Consider the following 14,178-nt stretch of genomic DNA (forward strand, 5'->3'; position numbering starts at 1 on the left):
TTTTAAAAACACAGTCATTACAAAGAATAAAGTTGATTTCCCTTGTAACAAATATACTTTTGATCTAGAGGATACTGGAAGCACTGGCGTACTGATAGGGGGGGGGGTGGGCAGTTGACCCGCGAAATAAAATTGGGATGTGGTTTATTTCTAGATTTTCTGGGTTAGTTTTGTCAGAGGCGGCATTCTTGGTTGGGGGGGGGGGACACTGTGCCCCCACTTTTCAAGGTTCCCCTTAAGTGCCCCCTTATCCTTTGTACATGTCCTTTTCCCTTCTGATGATTTTTAATGGTAGGAATTCATGGAAGGATAGGCCTACTGGAAGCACTGGCGTACTGATGGGGAAGGGGGCAGTTGACCCGGGAAATAAAATTGAAATTTGGTTTATTTCTAGATTTTCTGGGTTAGTTTCGCACTTTTGCCCACAGTCAGAGGCGGCATTCTTGGTTAGGGGGGGGGGGGCACTGTGCCTCCACTTTTTCAGGTTCCCCTAAAGTGCCTCCTTATCATTTTGTACATGTCCTTTTCCCTTCTGATAAGTGCCTACTTTTCTTTCTCAGATGTTTTAATTATAATGTTACTCATAATTACATAAAAGAACTTTTCAGTCTTTCTTCATTAAATTGTCTTTAATATTTATCATGTAATTTTTCAAATGGGACCTTACACTTTTAGCTCGCTTGCTCGAAATCGATATTCAGTCCATCACACCAAATCGCGAAGTATGTTGCTTAAACAATAATGTTGTTCCACGTAAAGAAATGAACAAATATTGATGTCATTCGTGGTAATGTATTCACAATCTTGACGAAGGCGTAGGCCTTTATACAAATATCTAAAAATGGTTTTTATTATTGTTGATGTGTCCCTTTGTAGGTGCCCCTTTTTCAGAAATCCAGCCATTCTTGCGATCAGAAGTGGGGGCAGGGGACTCGCCCTCCTCCCAACGAAAAAGTGTGTGTGTGTGTGGGGGGGGGTGGGGGTCAAAACGAATTTCCACTCCCCCCCCCCAAAAAAAAAAAAAAAAAAAAAAAAAACAGCAATAAAGCAGTATAATTGATTACTATTTAGTAACCAAAAAGAACATACAAAAATAATAAAACCTAAATTGAATCAAATTAAAATGATATTCCATTCAAAGAATTAAATTTCATAATTAAATTTCAATTTACATGACATGGGGTGGAGATGATGAGAGGGATGGAGATGATGAGAGGGATGGAGACAATGTGAGAGATGGAGATGATGAGAGGGATTGGTGAGGGATGGAGATGATGAGAGGGATGGAGACAATGTGAGGGATGGAGACAATGTGAGGGATGGAGATTATGAGAGGGATGGAGAGGATGAGAGGGATGGAGACAATGGGAGGGATGGAGATGATGAGAGGGATTGGTGAGGGATGGAGGTGATGAGAGGGAAGGAGACAATGTTGATGATGTAAGGGATGAAGACGCTGTTGATGACGGGGATTGGTGAGGGATGGAGACGGTGTGAGGAATGAAGATGACTCAGGGATGGAGATGATGAGAGGGATGGAGACGGTGTGAGGGATGGAGATGATGAGAGGGAAGGAGACAATGAGAGGGATGGACATGGTGAGAGAGATGGAGATGGTGAGAGGGATGGAGATGGTGAGAGGGATGGAGATGATGAGAGGGATGGACATGATGAGAGAAATGGAGACGATGAGAGGGATGGAGACAATGGGAGGGATGGAGATGATGAGAGGGAAGGAGACAATGTTGATGATGTAAGGGATAAAGACGCTGTTGATGAGAGGGATTGGTGAGGGATTGAGACGGTGTGAGGAATGAAGATGATGAGAGGGATGGAGACGGTGTGAGGGATGGAGACGGTGTGAGGGATGGAGACAGTGTGAGGGATGAAGATGATGGGAGGGATGGAGATGGTGAATAGATGGTGAGAGGGATGGAGACGATGAGAGGGATGGAGACGGGAGGGATGGAGACGTCTCCATCCCTCTAATCATCAATATCGTCTTCATCCCTTACATCATCAAAATTGTCTCCATCCCTCTCATCATCTCCAATTCTCCATCCCTCACATCGTCTCCATCCCTCTCATCATCTCCATCCCTCACATTGTCTCCATCCCTCTCATCACCTCCATCCCTCACATTGTCTCCATCCCTTTCATTATCAATATCGTCTCCATTCCTCTCATCATCTCCATCCCTCACCATTCCCTCTCATCATCTTCATCCCTTACATCATCAACATTGTCTCCATTATGTATTATGCCACGTTGTGGAAATGCAATTTTATTTTTGTATTCATTATTTATTTATAGTATGTATATATTTACAGGTACACAAGATCAGATATAAATTTGTTAACCCCCAGCCCCCCCCCCAAAAAAAAAACAACATAACAACCTAACATGCAGATGACACGCCACACCATTCCTTGTGTTGTGGTATTGGTACGTATTATTTCATATGCAATTTACAAGGCAAAAAAAATCTAAATAAATAAAGTTAAAACAATTAAATAAAAATGAGGACATGTTTGAAAAACACACATAATAGCAATAAACATTATTTGTTTATGACTCCAAGATACAAATTCCAACAATATGACGTCAAGCTGACTCAAAATAACAATTGATAAGCAGGTGTAATCGTGTATTAATTTTATGCCACGTTGTGGTAATGCAATTTTGTTTTTTTATTTATTATTTATTTATAGTATACATATTCATACAGGTACACAGATATCAGTTATAAATCTGTTAACCCCCAGCCCCCCCCCCCCCAAAAAAATTGTAACATGCAGAAACCAGTACAGATGACGCGCCACACCATTCCTTGTGTTTTGGTATTGGTACGTGTTATTTCATAAGGCAAAAAAAAACCTAAATAAATAAAAAAAGTTAGAACAATTAAATACAAATGAGGAAAAAAGGGCACTTATTCAAGATTATTTCAAGATTTATGAGAATGGAAAATGGACACTTATTGCAAAGGAAAATGGGAACATGCCGAAGGAAAAGGGGCATGTGTCAAAAATAAAAAAGGGCACTCGTCAGAGGTGAAAAGGGGGAAGGGGCACTTTTACTAAGTAATAGGGGCACTTGTCAAAGGAAAAGGGGCACTTCTTACAAAATTAAAGGGGCAATTTTTCTATGTAAAAAGGGGCACTTTTGGGGTATCTGAAAAAGTGGGGGGGGGGGGCACTGTGCCCCTCCCCCACCCCCCGGGAGGGCGGCCTCTGCACCTGCCCCTCCATGCACCGGCACGTCATTGCAATATCATGTCTTAATTGCTTTGCTTTGTGTATATCTCTTTGATTCCCAGAAAAAGGGAACAAATAGGAGAGTTTTTGGTTTGTTTGGGGGGGGGGGGGGTGGTGCGGGCTGCATTATTTATTTGAAGCAGCCCCCTCCAAAAAAATAAGAAGGCGATTCTTCAGCTCACTGAAGAATCTGCTTAGAGTACTAGGCTAGGCCCTTACGTTAGATCTAGCTATTTATCAAGTCTCTAACTTTTAGGAGTAAAATATGATTATCTGATTATGAAAAAAGAAAAATTCCATTCCTTCATTAATCGGATATTCTACTCTGAATGACTAATCTAGAATATGATAATGATGTAGCTACAGTAGATATAGATCTAGGTCTAGTTTACTCACTAAATCAAATTGGATATTCTACTCGGAATGAATAATGATAATACAGTAGATATAGATCTAGTTTGATTAGTTATACTCACACATCACTCGATCAAATTGGGCAGTACAATCATGCAATGCAGTGCAGCAGCCCGGCACGAGTCAGTGAATTCCCCCGCCGACCCGGCCGGCGGCGCTATACGGCTAGCTGCACACTGAGCTGAGCTGCTGCGGTAGCACTAGGCAGTAGTCTGCTAATTTACGGCCAGGACGAAAGAATGTGAACAAACATCAACCATCTCGTCTAAAATGTACTATATTCGACTTCTCAATAATGAAATCTGTGTCAGGAATAAAAAATAGACCTTCATACGAGATAAAAATGATATTTTCGCAGTGATTTACCGACAAAAACACTGCTCGAATTTCAGTGGTCCGAGTAGATACAACGCACATTTAATGTACGTGCGGCAATGCGGATTGCGAGCTGTGAGTAAATTGTCCGAAATGTCATTTTTTTTGTCATTTTACCTAAAGATAAGTCATAGATTGTCTTCATTAGTATCATTTAACACAATTCCATTAAAGATTTAGGTTGGAAAGGGCATTATTAAGTCACAAAGAGCACAAACATATACACATTGGTATCTCTCGATCGATTAATCAGGTCGGGACATCTCGGCCCAGTTTTTCCAGCTGGGCCGAGTAGTCCTGTGGGCCGAGTTAGCCCGGATTCGATTAAATGGCCAAGTATTAAAAGAACTATCTAATGTTCAATATGCTGTAAACTTTTTGTTTTAAATATCAAGATTAGTCTTCTAACAATACATTTAAAATTTCTGAACAAGTCTGTATACATGTATTGCAAGTTTTCCAGAAGCAGTTTTGAACCAAGTGTCAATTCTCTACATGGGCTTGCATTGCACATATAAGCACTCTTATCAACAGAGGGAGCTATTCCATTAAGGCAAGCCACTCCATTGAATACCTGAACATTTTACTCCACTGATCGGTTTATTGTTATCGCTTATTCAGTCAAAAGATTGCTGTCAGGTTTGCTATTTTTGTCCTCTCAACAATAACTGTGGATTGTCTGTATACAGTCCATGGAAGGACTTCACACTTACCGTTTTCAACATGGGATATCTAATGTTAGTGTCTCTATGTACATATTCTAGGTTTAAATTTAAGAGGTTTTTTTTTCCCATTTTTTCTTGGGGAGGGGGGCAGAATTAAGATTTGAGGGCCCAAATGCAATTTAAAAAAAACATTAGTTTGAACCCTGCCTGTGGGAAGATACTTCCCCAAGTTCTTTTTTAGTAGGCCCACACAATCAATCTTCTAATGAATACAGATACCGGTAGTCCAGTACTAATAATTTTTATTCCAGAAAACAGTAATGGCTTGCAATATTTCTTCTATAGTGACGAATAGCTTTATAAATATTATATAGTAGATTTTGCTTTCTCAGAACCGGTTCCCATCTTAAAAGATGGCCCTTCTTCAAAACCTGTCAAATAAATCAGAATCAAACCTGCATTAGCGACCACCTGTATAAAAAGAACGCTTGTCTATGCAGACAACAATCCTTGTTTCCCTTGACAATGGTTTCTCATTGAAACTTATTCTAAAGGAACATGTATAATAAATACTACTTTTCTTGTCTCCCTTTTAATAGCAGTCATTATAAACAGGTCTCACTGTAATTAACATGTATATTAGCATAGCAGCTTTTGTCTTTTAAAAAGCACACAGACCTTTACTAGTGTATGTTGATAATATTACACATCTCACAGATGTTGATGAAGAAATTGCAACAACAAAAATGGTCAATTCCCAAGAAAAAGCCAAAGTGCACATAATTCCACTGCTTAAGATTACTGAGGAAATATTATCAATGAGCATCACACTAACAGGTTGTTCATGTTTAATCAAAATACCACCATACCAGGCACACAAATTATTTTCCCCCACCCATTCCGCACAATTACTTTGCACGTAATATTCACCCGTTGCCATGGCAACACATCAAGGCTATTCACATCATTTATAATGGTTTATTTCTAGTCTTTTTGATTACTTTCATCGCTAATAAGCCGGTGCATGTTGATTGAAGATACACATTAACCTAGGCACCTGTACATCTCACACGTTTATTGGATTCTAATATGATTCCAAGAGAGAACGAACAATTTTCTATTTCAAAGGGCTGCTTGTACTTGTAGCGAATATCTCTTAGAATATGTAGACATTTGTTCAAAGATTTTACATTACATCCCAGACAAAAATTGTATTTACAAGACTGGTTACGAGTCTAGTGTGCCCTTGTGTGTGGGGGGGGGGGGGGAGGGAGGGGGGGGGGAGGGGTCTTTAACAAAATCAAAGGGTGTAAATTTCTGAGCTCCTGTCTATCGATTCATTGATTCATTAAGAACAAGCAAAGATCACACATGTATATTATGACCTTTCAATCAAACCTCTATATCAGACCTACAGTGTAGACCTACATGTATATAGCTTACAATGTTATTGTTTGCTTTTTTTTGTCAATTGCTATAAAATCCTATGTACATTTCATAATGACATGGCATATTTGCAGAGATATGTGCTACAAGTTTTTCTACAAGTAGCCCTTGAAAAATAATATATTTCATGATTTACTTTGGAATATTATTAGAATTCAATAACACCTTTCAGATGTGAAGGTGCGTAGATAACGTTGATGTGTATCTTATTTTTTCAGATTTTTTTTGTGTGTGTGTATCTTTGTGTGTATCTTTTTGTATCTTTTTGAGACAATTCCAATGAATTACATTTATATTGCCTTTTATTTAAAAGAAATCATATAGTGGTGCAATTATATAAACCAAGTTCTTTGACTTAGTCCTTCGCTCATTTGGGGGAAACATAATTATGAGAAGAATTGTTTTAAAAAGACTAATATTACGAGAGAAAATAATAAATAAGCAAATAACTCCTGGTTACATACATGATGCAAAAATATAATAACTAAGGGTGTGGCTGAACATGCTGTAATCCCCTCAGGTATTATTTCTAGATTATAAAGGTAGGGTGTAGATTCTTGCGCAAATGTCAGCACTCAAGAAACGAAGTTAAATTTGGAGAAACAAAAAATGAAATTATGGGAAGAACTAAAAAAAAAAAAGGCTAACATTCCAAGAGAAAATGATATTAAGCATACAACTCCTGGTAACATATGCATACATATGATAACTAAGGGTGTGGTTGAATATTAGGTGTCTTTTCTAGATAAATAAAGGTAAGGCATAGATTCTTGCGCAAATGTCAGCACACAAGAAATGAGGTGAAATTCAGAGAAACAAAAAATGAAATTATGGGAAGAACAACAAAAAAAGGGCTAACATTCCAAGAGAAAATGATATCAAGCAAATAGCTCCTGGTAACATATGCATACATATGATAACTAAGGGTGTGGTTGAATATTAAGTGTCTTTTCTAGATTATAAAGGTATGGTGTAGATTTTTGTGCAAATGTCAGCACACAAGAAACCAGGTTAAGTTCGGAGAACAAAAAATGAAATTATGGGAAGAGTGAGAAAAAAAAAAACGAACATTCCTAGAGAAAATGATATCAAGCATAAAACTCCTGGTAACATATGCATACATATGATAACTAAGGGTGTGGTAGAATATTAAGTGTCTTTTCTAGATTATAAAGGTATGGCGTAGATTCTTGCGCAAATGTCTGCACACAAGAAACCAGGTTAAGTTCGGAGAACAAAAAATGAAATTATGGGAAGAGTGAGAAAAAAAAAAGACGAACATTCCTAGAGAAAATGATATCAAGCATAAAACTCCTGGTAACATATGCATACATATGATAACTAAGGGTGTGGTTGAATATTAAGTGTCTTTTCTAGATTATAAAGGTATGGTGTAGATTCTTGCGCAAATGTCAGCACACAAGAAACCAGGTTAAGTTCGGAGAAAGAAAAACATATCACATAAATCTGGATATCAGATTTATCTACACCTACATGTTTATTTTTTTAAAAACATTTACTGGGAACGGAAGAGCACGATGTATTAAAGGTAATGAGACCTGGGGGATGACGTCATCAAGTGTTCAGTAGTTTTAACAGGAGATGTGGATGATACAAGAAATAAGGTTAATTTTGAAGAAAGAAAAAAATAAAAAAAATCTTGCTTTGAGATTTATCTACACCTACATGTTTATTTTTTTACATTTACTGGGATAATGAAGGGCGCGGTTTAAGGCAGTGAGACCTGGGTGATGAAGTCATCGAGTGTACAGTGTTTTGAACAGGAGATGTGGATGAATAGATGGATGTGCAAGAACCATGACAGAAAGAATGAAGATCTCCTCCAATTAATAGGATTGATAAAAAATGTCACAGAAGATAAGGCCATAAGGGAAATGAAACATACAACTCCACAGTGTGGGCAAATGGATGCAAAACAATGATGATGATGATGAATTACCAGTAAGACAGCTACTTCCCGACCTTGAATTATTTGTAATGGTACATTTGTACATTTTTTTTAATTTTTTTAATTTTTTTTTTTTTTTTTTTTTTTTTTTGGGGGGGGGGGGGGGGATGTGGGAGGGGATGGTGCAGTTCTGGTGATGTTTTTGATGGGTAATATTTGGAGGGGGGGGGGGTCCTCTAGGTGGTAAATATCCTACTTAAAGATAAAGTAATACATGTGTGTAGACTGAGGTATGGCCATATGATGGAGAGAAGAAAGCCATTGGCTTACCTTCTTTATAAATATTAAAATAACAGTTTTTAATAGGTTGCAAATCCCTGACCTAATAAAAATTGTTATGTTTATAGCATGAATATTCCCCCCTTCATCATTTATGGTGTCTATTTATAGATAGATATAGACTATAGTACTGGTATCTATTATAAGGGGTGTTTTGAGGTGTAGTTGCCCATTAAAATGTTAACATCTTTTAATGAAGCGATTATGAGAATATGGTTTATTCTTGATAGATAAAAGTTTTCTCAGAACTATTGTGATCAATCTTAAGAGAATTACCAGTACATAAAGTACTAAGAAGATTATCTATGAAGAAGAAACTATACTGTCCCAATTATTTCATTTATAATAGAGGTAAGAACAAATAATTTCAACAGTGTATGATGACTTTAAAGGGATTATGTAACTTTGTCTGAGATCCTTTTAAAAAATCCTTGATTTAGCTCATGCTGCAATGATAATTATAAACCTTTAGGTCAGTCAGGAACCCCATGACTTTTACAAGCCGATGGCCTGTCTGATTATCAAGATATTTATGATTGCAAATCGAAATCGAATTTTGCGTTTGCCAAACGGTTTTTATAACACTACAGTCTATTGGGGAAAACGAGTATGGTAAAACCGGTCACTCAAGGGTTTTTACTTTTTTGAGGCACTTCTAGATCATTTTGAAGTGCATTTGTTTAGGGCTTCAATATAACACTATACGACAGACACTGATAACAAGTAGGGCCATGCATTACAGATTTAACATTGTTAAACAATCCCTTTAAAGTCTACAAAGGATTATTGATTATTCTCCATTTGATAGATATCCAAGATCTATTGACTACAGTAGTTTGTCAAAATCAGTGAATTATGTTATAGAATTCTATTTTCATACAATTTTCCCCCATCTCTCAACGCTTTAATGATCTCCGCAGCACTCACTTTAATCTGATATCAACTGGATAACGATCTGGAATACCACTTAATAATTGCCAAGTTATACATCAATGCTGTGCGTATGAGCACATCAAACCTCTACACGTGACCATACCTGACATGTAACCCCTAATTAGAGAAATAGGACAGAGACTAATTCAGTTTCCTAAATTCCAGTAAGGGTCATCAATTTTCACGTAATGAAATTTCCTGGAGTCCCCCAACCAAGAATATATAGCTCAGACAATAGCTCCATTCACACTGCAGAAAAACCATTGTTTTTTTTAATCTACCTTTTACATACTAAGGATCCTTATAAAACCTTTGGAGTTTGCTTGCCGAAGAGACATTCAGGTTTTAGGGGGAGTAGTGAGCATGCATGGCTTGTCATGCTCTGAATGCAATAGTGTGGAACTTTGGGTGACACAAGTGAAAACCCAGAAGAATTCACCAGTGTTTAAACTTAAAGAAGCAATCATTTATGCTGCAAAAACCGGCAGAGTTTTTGTCAGGAGTTTGGGAAAAACATACTCCAGGGGAGTGTTTCACAAAGACTAAGATCAACTTCAAGTTGGACTTAACTATGGTCCCTCATTCTGATCTTTAGATTTTATTTTTCCTTCAATGATGAACTATCAAAAAATGTAAATTCTTTAGATTTGTGACCATGATTTTATACATCCCTTGAGAAACCAATGCCAGGAATGGTTAGAGAAACTAGTGGTATTAATAGTGTCATAGTTAAGTCCAACTTAAAGTCAATCTTAGTCTTTGTGAAACACTTTCCAGGTGTTTTTTTTTTTTTAACTCAAGTTTCTTGTCATTTTTATGGGTAGTTGTAGCCTAGAAACTTCTGATGAAACTCCAGAATGTGAGAAAACTCCAGGGATTTTGATTGCAGTGTAAATGCTCCTGATGCAGAAAATATGAATTAATGTTAATTGCCCTTGGGACAACAATGAAATGTTCCTGGTAGCAAAGAGTATAGTAAAGAATGATGTGTTCACCATGCAGAGTTGCCTGTCTAGATACAATTTTATTTTATTTTCTCACTTTATGAGGGTTTGTCTGTGTACATACTACAGCGTGTGAGTCTGTAAGTCAACATCTTTTTTCTTCTCCAGCTCACAATCTCATTTTCCACTCCTTCCCCAGCCCGCCTCTCTCTTTTCATCTTTCTGTATGTGTACTTCATCTAACATTAGCAGTAGTAATGATAATGATCTTGAGGATCATGACGTTGGTGATCATCTTGATGATCATGACGTTGGTGATGATCTTGATGATCATGACGTTGGTGATCATCACTTTGATGGTGGTCACAATTTGAAGTCGATATTATGAACCAGTGAATCCTTACATTGATATACATGACAGATTTGTGGGTTTGTAGAGACGCCCAGAAATTATATCATATTTATCATATTTATCAATAATAATTTTAATTAATCATGTATCATTAACCTTGTATCAACAAAGGAACGACTCCATACATATCACTCTCATGATAACCATCGAGCTGAAGAGATCAAACATTAAATAATCAAATTAACTTTCAGACTCCCTTACAAATAGCTACGAGACTTTGCCCCTTGCCACTAACTAGCTCCGAAGCCTTTGATTGACAGCTACCTGTCCCCATGGGATTAGACTAGGGTAGATTAATTGCTTCCTCTCCTGGTTGGGAGAAGCTTATTAAGGCTGTCTGGTAGCTGCGCTGCGCCGCATGCTTGTTCCATGAAACGATATGAAATTCAGCTTAAAAGATGATTTTTCTTCTTCTTCTATTACTCCTTTAGGATTATTCCCTTATCCCTAGTAAGCCCTGTAAAATGAGCATATTACATGTAGCTATACATTCGATAAGAGGACTTGCGATTGATTTGGATCAATTGCATCTCTTTATAAGAAAGGGCCCAGGTAATTCAATATAATCCATAATAACTAATCAGCTCTGATCCAGTTCTATATTTAACCAATAACAGCTGTAACACAATATGTTACCCATCATCATCCAAATTCAAGTTTTCTCATTGTTATCGTCAGGAAGGAAGGGTCCAGAATTTTTTTAAAGAGGGGGGGGGGGGGGTGGGGCAATAGTCCTTGTTTTAGCTAAAGAAGAAAATAGAGAGAGAGAAGAAAAAAACATCAAAGGGGAGGGGGGACTTTCTTGAAATTGTGTACTAAAGGTACGTCACTTAGCATTTCAATTTCAAGGGCAAGAGGGCATGGGCCCATTCTTCGCCTACCCCCCCCCCCCTACAATCTACCAGAGGCTGTCATGGCTGTATTATTAGAGACTGAGTATGTTTGCATTATCAAACACATCAACAATTTTCATATCAATCTTCTTTACCACTACTTCTTTTACCTCGGTCCGGGGATCCTGGGGTGGAAAGATGTCCCGGACATCTGGCTTGCGCGTCTTGGCGTCCCTTGCGGCCAGCAACCTCTGCTTGTACGTCTCGTTCACCCGGTCCACCCGCTTCCTCACTGCTGCTGCCTGGCTCTTCGTCAGCGTCGATGTGGCATTCTCCCACAGTTCATTGTCCAAACCCCGGCCCTCTATAAAGCAGTCAGAAAGAACAGAAAACAGGGATTGTTTTTATTGAGCACTTTAAATTTAAAATTACAATACAAAATAGCATGCTTTATGGCCAGTGGAACATGATAAAGTACATTCCATGCAAGAAAATCAGCATCTGGGGCTACAATAAATTTTGATAAATGACTTACGGGTAAGATCTTCATGATATTATGCAAATATTTGCGGAATATTCTGGAACTATGTGTCATGTTTTCATTGATATTTAAGAACGTAGATGACGGTGAATATCTATTACCACATTTACAGCTTGATAAATACAGCAATTATGGCAGAATATAGGGTACAACTGTCATAAATACACATACATATTGCAAAATGTCGAGTGGAAAAATTCAAGAAATTAGTTCACTTTTCATTGATACGTCACATCTACATGCATATGATAGCTACATTGTACTACACAGCATTCCCAAAAGCTTTTGATTATATTCTTTGACTTTGCATGTTTTTTATGAAAGTGGTGAATAAATTCAATTCAATTCAATTGTAAATACCAACTCATTATAGAAAAACCTAAAGAAAACATATATTTCTGTAAAAACCTCAACAAAAAAGGCAAATACAAATCTGCATTCTGCAAATTACATTAACAATGTCAATGTTCTTCCTTTATCGTTACAAGTCTTGTAACCTTGAGAATGTAAATATACCGGCAGATGTACATCTGAGACCTATTAGCAGCATTAGATTCAGAATTATCTTCTCCTTGTAATTAAGTGGCAGATACTACTATCTCAAAAGAATGTTAATGCATTATCTTCCACTGGTAATTGCTTCAAAGATTTGCAGTTTTGATGGCACATGGTATTCATTAATGATTAGCCAATTAGTAAAGAGGAAGGTAGAGGAGGCTATACATGAATGTGATACAGTACATTCAATTTAACAAACATTATTAAAAAACAGAATTAAAATGCAAGTGAACGAAGAGCAGAAATCAGGGAAAACACCAAGATGTTTTATCTGCTCTGGCCTGGTTGTGGTTTAAGCGGATGTCACTTTTTTTCAGGACATTAATCATTACAATCCTCAAAATGGCAACGCATACATTTGCACAATCTGGGACTACATTTCTCCTTCTTTGGTAATACCGGTAATTGTGCTTTACTTGTCCATAAATGGAAACAATATCTGTGCTGCAACACATGATATCACCTGCTCAGAGCCATATGGACATTAACTCTGTGTTTAAGATTAAGATTAAGATTATGATTAAGATTAAGATTAAGAGTTAACATCCCTCTGGCTCCAAAAAGGCAATATCATCCACAACATTTCATTTTACACTCAAAACTTGCACAAATTGACAAATTTTGATGTTGCCTATAAGAAGAGGAATTAAAACCATATCTGATCAAATCCTCTAGAAAATGACAATCCTTGATAAGATCTACATGTATGCTCTTCAAAACAGCACAGAAAAGGGTAGACTTGTAAATTGGCAGACATAAACATTGAGGGATTATCCTCATTAGTACCACCTCTCTACAACATATTGCAGTTGAGAGCAGCAAAACCCCCTCCTCCTGTGTCTGAAGCTATAAGATCATAATATATCATGGTGTAAAAACGGCTGTCTGGCATTATTGTTTACAAATTCTTGCTTCTGAGAATGTAAGAGTTATGAATTTGAAATGCAAGCTCAAATTTTCCCTGGGAAAAATGTAAATTTGGGTGTTGTCTTTCTCTAGTTTCTATTTATCTTACTCTTTGATGCTACAGCCAGGTTCTCCAAGCCAATCTCATGTAACCATAGCACCTCAGCTTCTCCTTCTGTGGTGAAGAAACAAACAAAGAAAAAACATAGAATGAAACGTTAGATGAAATTATATCAAGTGTCTTAACTCATACTGAAGACAGTCAATTGTTCATCTACACTGCGACATCATGAACCTGCCTATCAAAGCTTAAAGAGAAGGTCGAGTTCTGGTATCAACGTTCATGACTCTTGTTTCTATCCAACTGCATTCCCTGATGTCTGAATTTCAAAGGATAAATGTGACGATAACCAGGAATAAAAAGGACATGTAATAAGTATTGATGGAATTTACAAGCTCACTAACTTACATGTACATGCCTGTATCAGATAGTACATATAATGGCAACACATGTAAAAATATAATAATTTCTTACAATATGGGCTTAGAAATCAAGATTATACATACTATTACAACTGGAAATATTGCCATCATTTTGCAAGAGTTCATTTTATTGCTCAAGCTCACTAATTTACATCAGCAGGTC

General features: G+C 37.2%; 1 protein-coding gene across 3 annotated transcripts in view; it reads right to left on the reverse strand.

Annotated features, from left to right (window-relative positions):
• Positions 1-14,178, reverse strand: part of LOC575143 (rho GTPase-activating protein 18) — a 112,136-nt gene that overhangs the window by 63,694 nt on the left and 34,264 nt on the right. For all 3 annotated transcript variants that reach the window (XM_030974415.1, XM_030974413.1, XM_030974414.1), the window contains exons 4-5: positions 13,642-13,707; positions 11,698-11,891 (exon numbers count right to left, since the gene is read on the reverse strand). In XM_030974415.1, the coding sequence (XP_030830275.1) occupies positions 11,698-11,891; positions 13,642-13,707 (260 nt within the window). The remainder of the gene's footprint in view (positions 1-11,697; positions 11,892-13,641; positions 13,708-14,178) is intronic.

Source organism: Strongylocentrotus purpuratus, unplaced genomic scaffold (genome assembly GCF_000002235.5).
Source record: "Strongylocentrotus purpuratus isolate Spur 01 unplaced genomic scaffold, Spur_5.0 spur5_scaffold_7, whole genome shotgun sequence".
Taxonomy (NCBI): Eukaryota; Metazoa; Echinodermata; class Echinoidea; order Camarodonta; family Strongylocentrotidae; genus Strongylocentrotus; species Strongylocentrotus purpuratus.